This window comes from Pleuronectes platessa, chromosome 3 (assembly GCF_947347685.1).
Source record: "Pleuronectes platessa chromosome 3, fPlePla1.1, whole genome shotgun sequence".
NCBI classification, from domain to species: Eukaryota; Metazoa; Chordata; class Actinopteri; order Pleuronectiformes; family Pleuronectidae; genus Pleuronectes; species Pleuronectes platessa.
Window position 1 is genome coordinate 15,148,018 of NC_070628.1, and position 19,450 is coordinate 15,167,467.

Sequence of the window (19,450 nt, forward strand, 5' to 3'; positions counted from 1 at the left end):
TAATGACCTCCTGGATGAGTCGTTGATGCGCTCTTGGAGTAATTTTGGTAGGCCGGCCACTCCTGGGAAGGTTCACCACTGTTCCATATCTTCTCCATTTGTGGATAATGGCTCTCACCCTGGTTCGCTAAAGTCCCAAAGCCTTAGAAATAGCTTTGTAACCCTTTCCAGACTGATACATCTCAATTACTTTGTTTCTCATCTGTTTTTGAATTTATTTAGATCGCGGCATGATGTGTTGCTTTTTGAGATCTTTGAGCCTACTTCACTTTGTCAGACAGGTTCTATTTAAATGATTTCTTGATTCAACAGGTCTGGCAGTAATCAGGCCTTGGTGTGGCTAGTGAAATTGAACAAATTTTTCCAAGAAATGTGGTTAATCCCAGTTCATTCAGGATTTATCAAGAGGGGGCAATTACTTTTTCACATAAGGCCAGGTAGGTTTGGATAGCTTATTTGCCATATTGAAATCATCATTTAAAAATTGCATTTTGTATTTACTTTATTTTTGTCTAATGTTAAAATTTGTTTGATGATCTGAAACATTTAGTGTGACAAAATGCAAAAAAATAAGAAACCCGGAAGGGGGCAAATACTTTTTCACAGCACTGTATATACAGTCCCTGTCACTCAATTACACACACTGCTTATTTCTTAGGCTTTGGCATTAGAATAAATGGACCCTTGAGGCTGCTGATCAATTATTAGCAAATTAAGGTATAGCTGATATGTGACAACATTATCATTCATTTCCTGCATATTTGGAGATGCTTTTTTGCCATTTAGAGATATCATATGTAACAATTCTTCATTAAAAATAGCCAGACCTATGATACTTCTTTTACTTGTGTCCTGTTATTGTTTTGATTGAGGGAGACCAAGAAGCCGAGGTGACATATTGCACATTTCAAGTCCAATAGCCACTCTCCGATTAGCTCTTTTTTGGTCTCCACCATCCTCTGGCGGGTTTTGTTCTGACAAACTTCTTCAGCTGGATCCAAAGCCAGCCATTTGTCATTGGATTTCCATCTCATGTAAGGGTGTACTCATATTAGTTGTAAAAATAAAAACCAATATACATTCCACTTATTCTAATTACAATAAATTACATAATTTTTACTGCCTTACATGCATTTGACGGCTTCAGTTTCTTGCAGATTCCGGTAAATTATACATGATATAAATAACACATTATTTATGATTATTGTTATGATCATATTTTGAATATGAACTTACAAGTTAAAGTGTGATAAGGAAAACTACCTTGAACTTTATGTGAAGAAATTAAAATCCACACCCTCTTGTATCAGGTATAATATGCACCATAAGTAATGTTGTTCGTACTCTTACTCCCCCGCTGACCTTCAACCACATTGCAACACAAGTGTAAACAGATGTCAATATTTCATTTGGAATGAGCCTCTGAGCCTCAGTTTTGTCCTGAAGAAGACGCAGTCAGCTTTAAACAGGGACCTGTGAGATACACAGACACAGTGAATCAGGAGCCATGATGATGGAGGTCGTTTATGTTGCTGTGGCTGCGCTCAGTCTTCTGTCTGTGGGACAGTCGGCTCCTGTGATGAGCTGTGAGACTCTAATCCAACCTCTTGTGATCCCGGGCAGAGACCAGGTAAGACACACTCTCTTATCTTACTGGCCCAGAGTGTCTCAAATTCTCACTTCTTGCGATATTGTTCTATTTTGAATGTGACCATATCTCATTTTACGTTACTGAGGTTGGGACTGTCTCTTTCAGCTGCTGGGGAAATGGGTATTTGTAGCAGAAAGCACAACCATTCCAGGGTCCAGGTTGCTGACCAATCTTCTTGCTGACAGCGCATGGAGCAAAATGACGGCTGCCAACGAGATTGATGCCATGGATCTTTATCAAGTTCAAAAAATGTAACATAAAGCTTAAATCTCATGAGTGAATCAAAAATACTGCTGTCACATCTTATCCAGGTCAAAGTCTTGCCTAGAGTGTGCAGTTCAGTTTTTTGGCCAAATTAAAAAAAAGGTGGTTGCACTATTTCACCTTTTTTTGTTTCTTTTTTTTATTTGTACTGGGGAAAGCATTGGCCGATGCTACTCTCTAAAAACTGAGCTGACCTTGCATAACAGCACTCTGACTATGGGTGAGTAGTATTGATGGAACCAGGTCTGTGCAAACAGATATGAACTTTGTGCCTAGCATTGCAACAGCCCTCTGTGTTGATTTGTGTGTTTATGTATTTGTGTGTCCATAGAGCATCCTTACCCTGCTGCTGTCATCCTGCTGAGCACTGGCTGTTCCGACTGCCTTGTTTTATACTCAAGAATCACCCTTGGAAGCGCATTCAGCGGCCTGCAGCTCCTGAGTAAGAATAACGACACACAGGCCGATGGGAGATGTAGTCACAGTCTGTTCTCTGCTAATCCCCTGAATGAAATACCTGATTAATCAAGGTACTTCATTATAATAGTGATCCAAAATTCCTATATATTCCAATAATGTCATGACACAATGATGGACTGTAAAGAAGGATGACATGATCCTCACAAGGGACGTCAAAGGGTCTCGATCGCCACCTGGTGGCCAGCTGCAGTGTGGGTCATTAACCCTGCCTTCCCTGGGACATGTATCAAACTATAAAGTCAAAAAGACTTTTCTCAGAGATGTTTTCTGCCAGGTTAAATAGTTCTTATCACACTCATGTTTATCCAAGTTCTTAATGTTCCACTAGTTTTAATTAGTTATTTAATGCTATAAAACAGGATGAAATGATATGATTGACAGCTGAGACTGACTCACGGTTGGTCGGGCGTGTGTATCAGCTCCATCCCCCGATTGCTACCTCACAAATTCTGGCTACTAGATGGCAGCGTTCATATCAGGGATATTTGTCACTTATTCCTGGATAGTGAGAGAAAGTGGGAGACGTGTTGCCATCTATATATACACCCTATGTGTTGGCCTGATACAAACATAGATGCAGAATAATTAAATCCAAGAATGTGTTTCGAGGTACTTTTACTACTACTCTTACTTCTGATACATTTAGTACTTTTTACTGATAATATTTTTTACGAAAGTGGGTTCCGACTGCCTTGTTTTTATACTCAAGAATCACCTTTGGAAAAAAAGCATTCAGCGGCCTGCAGCTCCTGAGTAAGAATAAAGAAACACAGACCGATGGGATATTAGTACTTTTTCCTGATAATATCTTTTACTAAAGTGGGATTTCACTGCGCTTTACTTTTCTATTGGAGTATTTTTGCATTGATAAATTTGAAGTTTTCCTCAATATGGTAGAGGATGTGAACAAACCACCTCTCCCACGTTCGTCAGAATATCATGTTGTCCTATTTCTTGACTGGGAGTCAGATTAATCACAAACTGAATTCCAAAGGAAGCAAGACTTTTTTAGTCAATTTAGGGATCAGCTTATTGTGTAATCTTTGGATTTCCTTGAATGACTGTGCACACACTCACCAGTTCATCTGCTTTACACCTGCTCTGTCCCACAGGCAGGAGAAGGGGAGTGTCTGTTGCTGAGAAGCAGGAGTTTCTCAAGCAGGTAGAGTGTCTGAATTTACCAGCACCTGCTTTCCTGGACCCAGAGAAAGGTACGTTCATATCAGCTATTCACTGCAGGTGTTTAATGCTGTTTTTTATTGCCTATTTATATTTCTTTTCATAATTTTTTGTAAATGAATTCACAATCCTCTTGACGTTGCAGGTTTGTGTCCAGATGATTCTCTCTCCCTAGAAAGCGAGACCACTGATATGATGAGTGCCGTCAATGACATGACGTCTAAGTGGTCTAGCATGCTTGCCAACATTACAAGCGCGGGTGGATTGGACACCCTGATCAAACTGTTCTCCAAGTGAAGAGCATGATTCAAATAAAATCAACTAATCACAACATAATGAAAACACAGAGTCTTTGTGAAGACAAGTCTTCTAATAAAAGGTAAGATGAATATGACGTATGACTGTTTGTTCTTCACTTTGTTATAGGGCCTTTTTCAACAATTGCATTTATTTCACAGAGAGTAACTCATGACCCGTGTTTAGGGGACTAATATCTATGAGTGTGCGCAATCCTTAGAAAGATCCATATCAGATCAGAGAATTATTGTCTCAAAATGAAGGATTAATGTTAAAAATCACACTGAGTTGACAGAGGAGGATGCTCAGAGCCTTGTTTATTGGTAGTTTATTACTGTACATACACTTTCTCATGAGTCATATGTACATATACCTTTCTCTCCCTCACACACACTCACACTCACACACACACGCAAACAAACAGCAAACGCAAGATTATATAAAAATGACTTGTTTTCTGTGCAGGGTTCAATCACAGTCTGAGATCTACGGAGAATATTTGCATCTGCACACACCGTGCATGCACACACACACCACAGATATCTGCATATGGCCACATGCCTCCATTTACACAGAACAGACCACAATCAAAAAATAGAAAAATGACTGATGAGCCGATTGCCGACCCTCTGGTATAACAGATAAACTAATCCAATGACCAAGATTTGTGGGTCTGTGGTATAAAAGTGCTTCCTGTCCTAACAGGAAGTCCAAAGACAGATTCAGATGTTTTTTTCTTCGGGGCATGTTTCAATTCCATAACAATCTCCAGACACATCGTTTTACAGCTGTTCAGGTGTGATGTCGGTTACGTTGTTACTTGACTCCCTGGTGGCACTTTAGAACATACCTGACACTGAGATTTGTCCAATGCTACATATTGTTTTTCTAGAATAATCCCCTGAGTGTGACCCATACAATCAACCAGAGCTGAGTGACCTTCATCTTTCCTGGCAACACACAATCTCACAGTGTCAGTCAGTGTCTGGGTGGTTTTGATAAATCAAGAGGTGGACTGAGTGGGAGATGTTTAATCCATATCTTCCTTCTGCCTTTTCTCCCACTTGATGGTAAGAGATTGTATGTTGAATAAAACTGAGATGTGCTATATGATGGGATCTGTAATATGTTGTCTCGGGCCTTAATCCTAAAGCAGGATTGATAGTTAGCCTGATAACTGAAACAGTTGTTTATTGGCACACCCTATAGATAGTGCAACATCAGGATTCATTGGATTGGGGCAGGGCAACAAATCAATAACAAGAATTATCGCAATATAACAGTCAATTAAAAAAAGGTTTAATATATACGGATATATCGCTTATACATTGTATAAGCATTGGCAGCCCTAGTTTGGAATCATGTCCAAACATCTGATTCATGTCCAATATCATCAAGTTTTTGTTGTGTGTCAGCTGTTTGGTGCTGGCCAGGTATCGTATTGTAGGTTCATCATCTTTGGAAACATCTACCTGCTGCTGCACACTAGACTAATGAGGGGAGTGAGAATGGGTCGGTACAGTTACAGGCCAGGAACCAAAAACAATGATCTAAACCATGGGAAGAATTTTCGGTTGACTGTTGGTTGGTTTGTTGACGCATTATCCAAGAAAAATAACCCATTAAATTAGATTGTTGATCTGATAGGGTGTCTTTTGATACTTTCCATGATTTCCCAAGGAACAATTCATGGATATTGAAAAATATTCTGACATATTTAAGGGGCTGATATTTGAGCTTGTGCAGTTTGGTCCAGATCCAAATAAAAATCCGGTGAATTTAAATGCTGCTTCATAAGTGGACTGCTTGTTGCTGGTGGCGTTATGCCTTTTACTGAGTTTCTAGTTTTCTCTGGATTCATTGTTAAAAGTAACACGTTTCATGTTTGCTAATATAAAACACAGCTTTAAAGACCATGATGCTGATCTGGGAGTAATTTTATTTTATTCAGTGCAGTTCTGAAGCTGATTTTAATAATCTTGCTTCATGATACAGAACGCTGGTATTACCCAGCGCCTAATAAAGAGGATCGAACACTGTTATGTCTCCCCAGGCCTCTCATACTAATTCTAAGACAGAGGAACTTTCGCAGAAAGGACCCACATCGTCAACTTGAACGCTCATATAAACAGGCCTAGGTTGGCAGATAAGGAAGAGAGGCCCATGTGAAGGTGTTAAGAACAAAGCAATTGTGTGCTTTAGTGTTGACACATGTCCAGAAGACAAAAAGGGAAACAACCATACCTTTGCAGAAAACAAAAAAACAACAACAACTGAGGCCTACCTCACAAACGCACACTCACATGTATAAATTACAACAAAAGTAATAAAGATCAGGTATGGCAAAGAAAATACTTCAAAGAAAGAACCCAACTTTGCGGAGTAAAGCGTGTCTTCATGTCTGATTTGACTTTTTTTGCATACGTTTTGCCCTCAGACTTTTCTCACACACACACACGGTGAACAGGTTAACAAGCACAGACTGCCCCCTTCACCAGAAGAGTAAACAAAACTTGAGATACTAAAAAAATATATAAAGAAACCAAGCGTTCCTTTCATCTACACCAGTGGCCTCCTCACATGTTCCACTGTGACTCAGACGCAGTTGCCTGGCAACCAGCCAATCACCTGCACACACACACTGGTGAAAAACACAAAATTGTTCCAGGTAAACGATGTAGCATTTAAGACCCAGTCATTCTAGGGGGAGTACAGTCAAAGTGTGTGATTGTCACTGGGTTAGGGTGACGCACAGTAAGTGTGCAGAGATATGAAAGGAGGAGAGAGGACAACAATGTCTGCTAGTTGATAAGAAGTGACTTTTTTCTTTTGTGAGTTTTGGCCACTGGCCCAACACATTTCAGTGTGACTCGTCGGTCCGTTACTGAGTTGATTTAGATGAAGATTCCTTTGGAGTTCTGTTATGTCACGTTGCCTCCACAGCCTAGAACCGAGAGCACCAGACCAACTGATACAAATGCACTGGGGTGTATTTTTTTGCAGGTGAAGTTGGCGGTGTGACGGTAGGCAACGTATGAAAGCGTTGGTTTTATCATGGTCTGCCTGCCATGTGCTTAGGTTAGGGAACATACAAGTGACAAAAAAAGAAATTCCAGTTGTAGCTTAGAGAACCCAGTTCGAGAGTCCAGCTCCTGGCTCTGAAATCAATAATACTGCCCGCGGCTGGGTTTCCTCTGACATCCCACAGGCTGGTACCGGCTCGCATGGCTAAACAGTGTGCCAGCTCGTCCGGAGGGGGAAGGTTCAACGGTGAATTCGCTCCCGTTCTGGAGCCGGGATGCTGGATTTGTAAACAAGGGTGAAGATGGAGTATGCGTGGGAGAACGAGTCAAAAAAGGATCGATGCTACTTTGTAAACAAAAATATTGTGTTGGTGTTTTGGGATGGGGGAGTCGTTAAGGAGCTTGACAGCCATCGTGGTTCTGTGGCCGAGCTGGGCAGCAGTGGTGGTTTGAGATCAGCCACAGTTGGGCTAATCCGGTCTGAAGATGGGGATCTTAGGTAGGAACTCTATGAGTATTACCTGCAGGTGATAAAGAGAAAAGAGCAGATTGTTGAAGACGAAGTGTGATGGCACTACTACCAATGTACACATAGACTGTTCATTCTGGGTCAACACTGACCTCTTCATGGTCCTACCAGATTCCCAGAACCTTTGCATTAACATGGTGAGGTAGCTTGATTACCTGAATGTTAAATTCACTGGATTATCCATAAACAGACATTCCATATTGTTTCTCAAATGAATAATCGCAATATGTGCGATGTCATAAAATATTGCTATTGGGTTTTAATATTGTTCATACCATGGTTAAGTATTTATCACTCATCCCTATGTTGACTGCGTCAGCAGGGGTGAGACGAAAACATGCAAGTCAATTCAAACCAATATCAGCATTGTGTGGGAAAAAATGCAGCCTCTTCATGTATTGTAACGCTGGCTACTATCCAAGTAGAAGTTGAACTTGCCTCAACTCTTGCAACAATGTAATGTCAGATCATGTAGCTGTGCATTGTGTGAGTGCACACCAGGTGGGATACTTCATAACATGAATGATGTAATTCTGTGATAGTGCTGTAGATCGTGGGGACTCAGGATAAAATACATTTAGCCGTGAGATATTTTCAGTTGGAATATGGTAACTGATGGGTCAAGATTTTCTGATACCTATTCTTCCCATCCCAATTCTGATACCTGTCCCTTGTCCAATATCAGCCAATACTGCGTACCATTCTAAACCCGAAATCTTGCACATGGTACAGACCACAGTGTTTTCTTGTGGGACCTTCCAGCATCAAATATTGCTAAAACTAAACCACCGGGAATTACTTTAAGAAATTGTGATTTCAAGGAAAAGAACATTGCAGTTTTAACTGAGTTAAACTAATGTTTTTTAAAAGACGTGATATCAGATCGGTACATAGATTTTCCTACTCGCCAATACCTCACCTGAAAGTTTGGGGAGTATCTAAGGCATTCCCGAGGCTCGGATCATTTCGGAATATTTCTATTGATGAGGCGACATATTATGGATCATGCATCATCACCTCTTCACAACCACAACATACTCAGCCCTGCACACCTTTTATCAACCATGTGCTGTAAAACCAGAAGACAGAAACAGAACTCAAACACTAACCACGGCAGATACTTACATATTCCATCATGTTGTTGGTTTCACACTTCCTTTTGCTTAGTCTCCAATGCAAACACAACTGTAAAGAGAAGGTGACAGGGATCAGATGGTGTATATAACATGTTACAATACTAATATTCAGATAGCCACAGGTCTTCTCTACTCACCTTATGGTAAAGTCTGGTGTTCTCCCACTCCAGGAGCTTCTCTAACGATCTTCTTGTCTGGAAAACAACAGTGATGTCAAATGATATTGTTTCCTCAGCCAACTAACCTTTGCTGCAAGTTGATTTTGGATACACTGCTGTTGCAAATGAGTGATGGACAGTGGGGGAACGTCTCACCCTCTTGCTGAGGCAGATGACAGGCCACAAACTAAAGCCCAACGTGCAGCAGCAGCAGAGGCAGCCGCACAGCAGCCATCGCACGTTCACCGGCAGCGTCTTCCTCAGGCAGCTGTTTACGCGATTGGTACTGGCTTTGAATTCCTCCGGCGCCACCTAAAGGAGGCCCATTTAGAAGGTGTAGTAAATAACCGTTCATGCCCGTAAATGGTAAGTTAATGTGGAATTTAATATGTATTTTGTCTTGGTGATGAGAAAAATGTGAGCGTTGATGTTAGTGCCAAAGGGGAAAAGGCCACAAACTGCACTGCGGAGGATCTAGACATTTTGATGTAAAGGTAATAAGATTCAAGTAAAATGTATGTGATTTAAATAAACTGAAAAAACATGACACTCACCTTCCCTGTAAGTGCTGAAGGAAATTCGGACTCAAATTTGTTACTAAGCCCAAACCTGAAGGGGAGAGGTAAAAAAAAAAGTATATGGTTATGGTTAGAAGTAAACGAGTGGATAATAAATGTGGATAATTGGCTTGAATAAAAACATTTGCCTTGTGGCATTACGTCTACTACTTATGTTTTTTTTAGCATTTTACTCAAATAAGTCAATAATTACTGTTCAGAACTACAACATGGGCATAGCGGAATGTCATTATAACTAATATCTTTCTACATATTTAAACTCTGTAGATTTAAATGAAAGCTGCTCTTCTCCCTACCAGACTGTAGTAGACTCCAAACATGAAAATCATAAAAGATAATTCCTACAGCCAGCACAGCGTAATGTTAATAGTCTGCTGGAAACAGTTCCCTTTCTCTGAGTAAACTTATCGACTTTAGGGTAAAATATGTTGAATTCAGTATAGGACAAAAACAAAAAGTCACGTGCATGGGTAATTAAATCAGAGGTAGGAACTGTTTAATAAAAGCTGTACTTTTTGTACAGTATTCTTATGATGGGATGCTTGCATTAACACCCCACATTGAGTCCAGGGCTCACATGATTAGACAATGATCACCTTTAAGTCAATTAATCAAAAACGCTGAAAGAAACTTGTCTAAAATAATAGATATGCTTATTCATCGGTGTGAAGAACAAACATTTTAAAAACCAGTGTGAATTCATAGTTTTTGGAAGCAGCCGCTAAAGGGTGACTTTGTTAGAAATCATGTTCACGATCGTGCTCTGTTAGGAGAGTTTAATGCTTGTTCTCTTGTGCTTAAGTTTAAAAACTCCTCGTTTCTATGCCTGAACTTTGACACGGGTTATAAAAAAAGAATCAATGGAAAAGCTAAATGGGGTTTAATGGGGTCACAGCTATTTCTTGACAAGATTTCCAAACTGTGTTCAAATCAGTTATCTTTGATTTCATTACTTCATAGAACCTCAGCAGACAATCAACAATCGGTGAATTATAACTATTTAAACAGAAATGTCATCGTTTACTTTTCGCATCTCCTCAGACATGAGCTGTCTTTAATAAACTGAACATCTCTTCAGTTTCGAACTTTTATTTGATTAACACACTGTCGGAAAGTAACTCTGAGAAAATGTGATGAGCCTTTATGTCTCGCCACCATTTTAGACAACAGACTAATTTTATTTATCAAAACCAAGTGACACATGCACCGATAACGTAAATAAGCGTTAGCTGCTGCCCTGGAATTGAAGCTAAACCTGAATACGAAAAACAATAACACTGACAACAGCTCATAAAGCAACCATCCGACCTAATGAGGCAGAATATGTATCAAATGATCCCCTTCAGCTAAAACCAGAGCTACAGCCACTCCTCGCTGAGTTAGCTCTATGCTAACGGTAACTCGCAGGCTACGGTAGGTCACCGGCGGCTAACTCAGCTAGCAGCCTGCTAACCACGGGAGCTCGGTGTCCCTTCGCGGTGACGGTGAACAAGCCCTCTCCCTTCCCGTGGGCCTCGCCGGTCGCTTACACAGTGACGTGGCCGGATCCTCGCACCACCACCGGGTCCGGAGCGTACTTGAGGAGCTGCTCCTCCGCGGCCCTGTCCTCGTCCTCCTCTTCCTCCTCCTCCTCGTATATCTCGTCAAAGTCCTCCATCATCGCACGACTCGGCCTCGCGCTTCCCGGGGGGGACACCGGGAGAGACACGGTGCCGGCGGACAGAGGGAGCTTACCGGGGAGAGAGTGTCGGGAGAGCCGTGAAGACACGCGGGGGAAAAAATCAGTCCGTCCCGGAGAAGATTCAGTTCACATCGTTCACTTCAGCAGAACAGAAACAAAACATCAACATCCGCCGCAGTAACCGGACGACACCGGAAGGGGGGCAGACGTGCTGACGTCTTAGCACGTTTTTACACAGGCGATTATTTGATATCAGGCACAACTCATCGTAGTTATTTTTCTTAAACACAAAATAGCAAAATATATAGTCTCTATTTTTTTTAATAAAAAAACAACTGATAATTGAAACAAAACAAAAATCAATATCCGCACAGGGAAAATAGAAAAGTCAAATAGACGTGTCATTTGTGTCATATGCAATGTGCCCTGTCTTATTTTAATCTGTTGATTGTTATCCTTCTTCATTCTATATGATATTGTACATTTATACATATTTCTACTTTAAAAATAAGAACACATTTAAAGTTAGTTTATGTGTTTAGGTATCATCAACCAGTGGACGGAGTATGACAATAAGTATTTATTATACATAGTATTTATGTACTGAACTATAACCTGTGTCAATGTGGATTAAGCTTTTACTACTGAAAAGTTAATTGTCAGTTATCTAATCAGTGCATTATACAAAGTACATTTTAAATATCTCAAATTGCACTCATACTTAAGTTTAGTCCTTGATTACTTCCCATTACTGTTGCTACTATACAATATATCATATTATGTTTTCACTATTTGCTAACAACAATTATAACAACCCTGGCGCAACCAGTCTACTAATACTGCTACTACTACACCACTGATAATAATAAACCGGAAATAAGTAAATACTACTTCAAAATAAGGTAAGAACCACGACAAGCAGTAATATGCAGCCTTCCCCTTGCCCCAGCAGGCTTTAGAGAGCTGGGATTTTACAGTTTTGACTCACTTGCAACTCATATGTGTGAACTCTTTAACTAATCCACGCAGTCACAAGTAACATTTAATCAAGAATCTGCCATCATTCTGTTAAATGTACTTTATTTTGAATGGTTTGACCGGACATACAGTCGAACCAGCCTTAGTCTAGTTTGCTTCGTTTACTTCTCTACAGTCGTGTTCATGCTGCCATCAGTAAAATGATTTCTCTGTGATTGTAGAAGTTGTATTGATCCAGATGCATCAGTTCGAGAAGTAAACAGCGGACACCACGTGGATGAGACAGTACTTCCTGTTTCAGAAGGAGCGTGGAGACGATTGAAGCGCTGCTGGTTCGGTGATTTCCTGGTTATCGCTGGAATCAGCTCAATTAGCTGTGAATGACTGTAGTTAAATAGTTCAGTGGCAGCTATGGATTACTTTAAAATCATATCAGAGGTTGTAAAAGACATGGTTCCTGTTCTCACCGGTGGTGTTTTCACTCTGGCCCTGCTATCATGTGCTTTATTCTGTATTGAAACGTACTTCAGCTTAACTCAGGGGTTCCTCAGTGTCGGTGCCGCTGTCTTCCAAAGTGGACACATCCACAGACTCTTCATGTTCCCCGTCTATCATAGAAGTTTAGCTCAGCTGCTCCTGAACATCACAGCCCTGGTGTTCCTCTGTGGCAGCCTGGAGAAAGGTGTGGGCACCGTCCGCTTCCTGTCTGTCTTCCTGCTGCTGTCCACCACCACCGGCCTGTGTTACAGCTTCCTGGATCTGCTGCTGCAGGTCGACAGCAGCCAGACTCACACCCACACCGAGGGCCTGGTCCCTGTGGCCCTGGCCTGTGTGGCTCTCACCACCATGCACACGAAGGTGAGCAAAGGGTTCCTGTGTGGAGTCAGTTTCCCCGCCATGGTTCTCCCCTGGGTGTTCCTCCTCCTCGCCAGCGCCCTCTTTCCTCACTGTGTGCTCCCCTGTAATGTCATCGCCATCCTGGTCGGGTGGATGTACGGGAAAGGATGGTTCTCTCTTCTGGAAGTGTCAGAGGCCAGGGCAGGTGTTGTGGAGAAGCTGATGCCATTCAGGCTGCTGAGGAGCATCTGCGGTGCCCTGTTTGTCCCTGCCTCCGCAGAAGAAAGGAGGAGGACCCTGCTTCCACAGATCAATCCAACACCAGGCTCCTACCCGGTCCAGGCTTACGCTCCAATATCAAGTGTTAACTCTGCTGCTACTGTGTCGTACGAAGGCTGGCCCAACTCAAAGAGCGCTCTGTCTGGTCCCACTCCTCCTCTTCATTCTCATGGACATGGACCGACACAGAACTTAGGACTCAATCACGGCCACAGCTGCAACCACAGCCACCACGCTCATAGCCATGGTCATGTTTAGTCTTACACCCCACATATGCTTAGAAGCCATATCTTGTACTGCTTTATTCTCCAGAACCACAATAAGTGATAGTGCATCTGCTGCATCTCTCGTCCCTGAGCTGTGTGGACTACAAAGTAAAAGAAAAAGGCAACTGACAAGATTATCGACCTTCTTGAATGATTAAATGACATTGAATGTTTTAATGTGTCAGGTGACATTTGTGCATACTTTTAAATTTTGACAGTCTTTTGTATTATTTGTTTCTTATTTCTGCAAATAAATACGTGCGTGTTACGCCATGACCAATTAACCGTCACCAGATAAAGTCTCTAATATACCTGTTGAAAACTGGAGTTGTTGCAGAAAGTCAATCGTGTGCACATTCTGTGATTGGAAAACCTCAATGGACTGGGAAAAACAAATGTTTCAACCCTACCACATCTTTATCATATATGATAGAGGACAAGGTGTAACAATATATGGGTGAAATGCTGAGGTTGATTACATCCTGCTGATGTCATAGGCAAGTGTTTTTGATATTTATACAACATAATTAGTATCAATATGATGCAATGTTTTTACCAGTATTTCATCTAATAGGTATCACTGGATCTTGATGTCAGCTAAATGGATTTTTTGCGATTTGTGCGATGTAGACACTGACTTTAAAGTTTTTAGAGCTTCCATACATGTTTTCCCTTTAAAACTCAATTGTTTATATCTTGTTGGTTTATAGCCTTTCAACAACTAATCTAGTTGGTATACATTCCCCTAAACCAATGCTCATATTATCGACTAACAAGCAAAAACTCAATATACCATCACTTGCTTGTGAAAAAACTATATTGAGTGCATGCAGCTGTAAGATGTAGCTTCAATATTGTTTTTCTTTTAATTCAACTTAATGCCTAAGCAAAGATAGAGACAGTTCTAGTCTTCAAGCGGTTTGGTTTAATTGATTCACTCACAAATACATACTGATCACAAACTCATACATTTTCATGTCTCCTGAGGCTTAGTCAGACTCAAGTGTCGTATAATCACATCAGCGCAAATAAGGACTCATTCGTCCCAGGAGTCTCCATAGGCATTTTTCTTTGCTAAAAGACGAGAGAGAAAACGGATAAATAGGTTAAAAACATCAGATGCACCTGAATATAAACCCCTCCACTTTTCCTAATCAGCAGGGGATTAACCCATTTACACAGCAGCAGCTTACCCTCTTTCTTGGGTCTGTCTCGCTCCTTCTCAGGTGTTGTTTTGAGCTGTGTCTCAGCCTTCTGGGTTAGTGCAACCTCGTAGTTCTCTCTGTTTTTGCCCCTTAGGTCCTCATAGAGGATCGACTTCCTGCTGGGCTCCTCCTCGCCCATATATGACTGGCCTGACGCTGATGGGGACAGGGACAGAGAAACATACACATTATGTTGATTAGCAAAATGGTCTGAAGGGTTGATTTGTGCAGAATACAAAAATAAACAAATTTGCACATTACAATAATCATTATTCCGTTTTTTTTACCTGTGGCGCTGTGGTCGTCTGCTTTGGGTGCCTCGGTTTTGAAGCCGTACTCATAGTCTCTGCTGTTGCGGGCCATTGGGCTGGTGGCATCTGCTGGCTTGAACATGGGGTCAAATGACTGGTTGTCTGGGTCACTCATCTCTGTCTGGGGACCCCTGGGACTGTGAGAACACAAGAATGGTAAAGGGGAAGTTCAATAGATCAAAACACGCAGTAATACAAACAAGTGTGTTATGCTCACTTTTGTGGAGGCTGCCCTGTCCTCTGTCTAAGAGCTTCTCCCAGAGGAGAGCTCTCCAACCTCTTGAACTTCTCCTGGCACGTCTTCATGTACGACATCTTCCCAACCAGGTAGCCACAAAAGCCAGCAACTGGAGACAAGCACAGATATAATAACCCATGTTAGAAATTCAACACATGGGACATTTTCTCTCTCTCTATATACATTTGTTTAATGTTGATATGATGATAGTTGTCTGAGGGGTTGTTATAACAGTTAGTCGACACATTGATTTAATGCTTCTGAGTTTGTTTCTCTCCAATCTTAGCATTCAGGAACTCACAGGCCACTTTGGGTAGCGATCCAAACCTTGGAGATGCAGTCAGGGTTCCTGCAAATAAAACGGAATAGGGTCATGTTAAAGATTCAACACGTGTTTACATCAGTTCACTGATATTTGGTTTAATACTCGACATTGTGCACAGTCTTACCTTTGGCAACCAGTGCTTGGGTGATAGCCATGCCGACCACAGAGAAGGGCACCGCTGTGAAGGAAGCATGTTGGTGAATACAGAGGAGACACAGAAGCACATTTTCACCAAGTTAAATCAAAGGAATAGTTTAGCCAAAAATTAAAATTCCCTCATTATCCACTCACCACTTTGCCGATGGAGGGGCGGGTGAAGTGCTTGTGTCCCAAAACCACTTTTGGAGTTTCAGGGGTAAACAGTGTTGCAGCCAAATCCAATACAATTAAAGTAACTGCTATGGTAACGACATATAATGCCTCCATACTGCTCCTGAGGTGTCATCCAAGTGTCCCTAAGCCTCGACATTCAAATCTGACTCAAACAGCTTCATTTACACCCTGTTTTAAGCCTAAATGTCCTCTGATATCCTTCTCTGGAGCCGCCATCAGGCGTGGATCACAGCAGACATCTGGTGTAAATTAATTTGAATGTCAGGGCTTCCAGAGACTTGGATTTCACCTGTTGTTTTGAAGTAGTGGTCACCAGTTACTTCATTGGTTTGGATTTGACCTGAAACTCCTAAAGGGTTTTGTGGACTCAAACACTTCACCCAACCCCTCCATCGGCATTGCGGTGATTCGAAAAGTGAGTGAATATTCATTTCTTGGTGAACTATCCCTTTAAAAAGAGGAGTCTGACGTGTGTGTGTGTGTGTGTGTGTGTGTGTGTGTGTGTGTGTGTGTGTGTGTGCATGATATGAACTTACATCTGTACCAGAAGCTCTCCTGGTTGCACTCCTTGAACACATTCTTCTCCTCTTCCGTGGGGATGTAGTCAACACCAACTGGCATCTGCACATCAACACACACCACATGTATCAGTATCCATGTTGAAGTCATTAGTTAGTTGACACACGATGGGCTCGTTGGCAGACAGCGCCACTTCCCAGACTGACTGATGAGATTAGAACAGCAGGAGACACAACAGTATCATACGAAGGGAAGCTAGCTCCGGAGCTAACACGTTAGCATCCTGTAGTTTGTTTACCTGCGCTCCTCTGCGCGGCTGCTCCTCTGAATAACCCGAGGCGGCGGACGACATGTCGGACACAGATTCAGCGCTAGTGTCCGGGTTCAAACCATGTGGGATAACAAAGTTTGTTACGCCACTGTTTTCACTGACCCCCTCACTATGTCATTGGCCCCATGTAACACTGACACACACCCCGGAAGTGAAAACAAGACGCATGTGTAGGTCACATGAACGGATAAAGTGTTGGTGTCATAATTTATACTTATGAGCGAGCACTTAGAAAGAATAAGCAGGTTCATCATAAACCACGGTTTTAAATCCTAGTAGAGCCAGTAAATTCTGCGGATGAGTTTTAAACAGGATCTTTTATTTTGAAAGTTCAGGGTTTTGAAAAGTCGACGTACGCCCACTACTGGCTATACATATAATGATCGTTTCAGCATTATTACATTGCATTGTATTATATTATAGACTGTATATATCATCTATGTATCACCATATATATTCTAAGTGCAGTTATATTGTTTTTAAATGAAATAATACGGCACATGTTTTATACAAGGTTTATCGATCGTATTCATACCTTGTAGCAGAGCACATTTATTCAAGCATTGAACTTAATCACATGAAGGGTTTTACTTCAATGTTACTTTATACTCCACTCCACTACATTTCAGAGGTTTTTCTACCCTGCGTAACAGCATTTACAATAAATCAATAAAAAGATTCCTACAAAAAGCAGAGCTACTATAGGGTCAGGTTTAAATAAGTGTTTAATGCTCAAATAGGTCGAAGTAGTTTACAATAGTTCACAAAAAAAGAGTCAGAGAAAAGTACAGAAACTGAAAATATATTTGTTTATCATATCTTAATTTTTTACTTTTCTTTTTCATCTCAACACCTCACTACCCCCCAGGTTTATCATGTGAACCCCTAAACTGGCATCCTCTGAACTCAACTACCCAACTGTGTACAAAGTAGCCCTCTAGCTCCACCCGGAGCAGCTGTAATTGTGACTTACTACCTAGCTAAATTGACAAAGCCATATCAAAGCACATCCTAAAGAGGATAGAGTATAAATTAAAAGAAATCCAATTAAAACTGATGGCACATAAAAGCAATGACGATAAACATCATATATGACCCCCAATAATCAATTGGAATACACACTGCACGTACATCAGGTTCACAAAACAACCACAAAACTAAAATCGCAACAGTCCACCATGGGTTTGATGCATCTCTGAATCAGTTGGAAGTGTTTCCCAGTCATGTGATGCTCAGGAGGAAGAATGCATGTTTGTATAATTTGCCAATAAGAACAGGACGATAATGGTGTAATAGCGATGTATGGTGCCTAGGTGATACTGTTGCACTTGCCCACTGAAACTAAAGACTTTGACTGCTTCTTACATATGCTTTTATAACGTAAAACAAATCTGGGTTATTTGTGTTAAAAACTCAGTAAAGTTGAGGATTTAATAAAGTTCAAATGTTTTTTCCATTCTAGCTCCCGGCAGGAAGAGACAAGATCACAATCAATAGTCTGACATTGATTGATAAACCTAAAAATAGAGGGGTATTCCCCCCCTTTGTTGCCCCAGTTATCATCAGTTCAGCTTTACAACATGACGGGAGAGACCAGACAGAAAATCATCTAATTTGTGTTGGCGTGTGCTGCACATGCAGTACCTCCACTTTAAAGTGTGTTATCGTCAGCGAAGGTGACACAAGATCAGAGCAGCATTTGAGCTCATCAGACCATCAGGGGGTGGGGGGTCATATGGTTCAATCAGACGGGCACTTGGCTGCAGAGGGTCACTGGGGATGATCAATAATGGCAGGTGAGGTCATGCTGGGGGCATTTGAGCAAACCTGATGTACACCCGGGTCACTCAAGTACCAATCTGTTGTGGTGCATTGGTACAATAACCCAGTAAAAAGATCACAACTGAGTATAGCCGATATTAGGAGAGAATAAAAATTGAATTGAAAGGAACACCTTTATTGTCATTGAACAAAAGAAAGCAGTACATCATAATTAGAGTTACTATTTCTGAAAAAACTGTGCAAATCTACATATAAATATACATGTATATATAAAAAAAGTTTAAAATCAAACAAATGACCCAAACCAATAAATACACTAACTTTAAAGCCATAGTCTGCTACGTCGATACAGGCCATCATCTTTCCCCTTTTTCAGGATAAATGAAATGAAGTGAAGAGAGAGAGAGAGAGAGAGAGAGAGAGAGAGAGAGAGAGAGAGAGAGAGAGAGTGGATTCCCCTCATGGCCACTCTTCACTTGGTCACGTCACAGCCTGCATGGAAACTCAGTGCATCAGTTTAACCCAGGTCGACTTCTCTCATCAACATCCATAACCTCAGTTCACTGATGTGTTTCTAAACATACCGATGGGTGGTTGTATCAAGAGGATCAATGGACTTCCACAAATATATCCCTGTGCTCCCAATATAGAACACACACACATACATGAAGTCTGGACGACACACTTCCTGTACGCCCCCCCTCGCAAACCGGCCAGATGTGATCGATGTGTTATAGTGGAGCCATCCTCACTGCCACTCCTCTCCGATGACGAGTCCCAGGGTCCACGGGCTGGAGCTATCATCACTCGGAGGCCTGGCCAGATGAAAACTGATTATTATCTAGAGTTTTTGATCACAATGAATGAGGACGTTTGATCATTGGACAAAGGAGTCTTGGAGACAGAATGAGTAAAGTATTGAGATGAGGAGTACAGGTTAACAACAGCAGGTGTAAAGGTGCAGGTGCAGGTGGATACAACCGTCCTGAGTCTTATCTGGAACAATGTGAGCGGGGTTGCGACAGAATTGAGAGATTACAGCAGTGTCAGGGAAGACGGACCAAGGTTTG

The 19,450-nt window shown here is 41.5% G+C and overlaps 4 protein-coding genes across 6 annotated transcripts; 2 read left to right on the forward strand and 2 right to left on the reverse strand.

Annotated features, from left to right (window-relative positions):
- Positions 1–1,400: 1,400 nt before the first annotated feature.
- On the forward strand, positions 1,401–4,981 carry LOC128432777 (uncharacterized). Of its 2 annotated transcripts, XR_008335538.1 has the most exons (7): positions 1,401–1,630; positions 1,757–1,902; positions 2,074–2,135; positions 2,247–2,357; positions 3,508–3,606; positions 3,720–3,953; positions 4,764–4,981. XR_008335538.1 is itself a non-coding variant. In XM_053417733.1 (6 exons), exons 1-6 carry the CDS (start codon positions 1,508–1,510, stop codon positions 3,869–3,871), a joined length of 693 nt encoding a protein of 230 aa, XP_053273708.1. In that variant the 5' UTR covers positions 1,401–1,507; the 3' UTR covers positions 3,872–3,968. The 2 variants fall into 2 exon arrangements, 1 of the variants encoding a protein (XP_053273708.1); XM_053417733.1 differs by lacking the exon at positions 4,764–4,981 and having other exon boundaries at positions 3,720–3,968.
- chic2 (cysteine-rich hydrophobic domain 2) lies at positions 4,169–12,708 on the reverse strand. Of its 2 annotated transcripts, none has more exons than XM_053417735.1 (7): positions 12,480–12,708; positions 10,825–11,114; positions 9,272–9,326; positions 8,874–9,029; positions 8,697–8,753; positions 8,549–8,608; positions 4,169–7,415 (listed from the first exon to the last, which is right to left on the reverse strand). In XM_053417735.1, the coding sequence occupies exons 2-7, from the start codon at positions 10,953–10,955 to the stop codon at positions 7,365–7,367; spliced, it is 510 nt and encodes a 169-aa protein (XP_053273710.1). In that variant the 5' UTR covers positions 10,956–11,114; positions 12,480–12,708; the 3' UTR covers positions 4,169–7,364. The 2 variants fall into 2 exon arrangements, with proteins under 2 accessions (XP_053273710.1, XP_053273709.1); XM_053417734.1 differs by having other exon boundaries at positions 12,422–12,708.
- On the forward strand, positions 11,025–13,620 carry rhbdd2 (rhomboid domain containing 2). Its single transcript, XM_053417731.1, has one exon. It carries the CDS (start codon positions 12,366–12,368, stop codon positions 13,326–13,328), a length of 963 nt encoding a protein of 320 aa, XP_053273706.1. The 5' UTR covers positions 11,025–12,365; the 3' UTR covers positions 13,329–13,620.
- A 618-nt stretch (positions 13,621–14,238) lies between these two features.
- LOC128432761 (OCIA domain-containing protein 1) lies at positions 14,239–16,764 on the reverse strand. Its single transcript, XM_053417732.1, has 8 exons — positions 16,566–16,764; positions 16,285–16,369; positions 15,540–15,593; positions 15,392–15,439; positions 15,070–15,199; positions 14,829–14,989; positions 14,530–14,697; positions 14,239–14,410 (listed from the first exon to the last, which is right to left on the reverse strand). The coding sequence occupies exons 1-8, from the start codon at positions 16,617–16,619 to the stop codon at positions 14,373–14,375; spliced, it is 738 nt and encodes a 245-aa protein (XP_053273707.1). The 5' UTR covers positions 16,620–16,764; the 3' UTR covers positions 14,239–14,372.
- Positions 16,765–19,450: the final 2,686 nt, after the last annotated feature.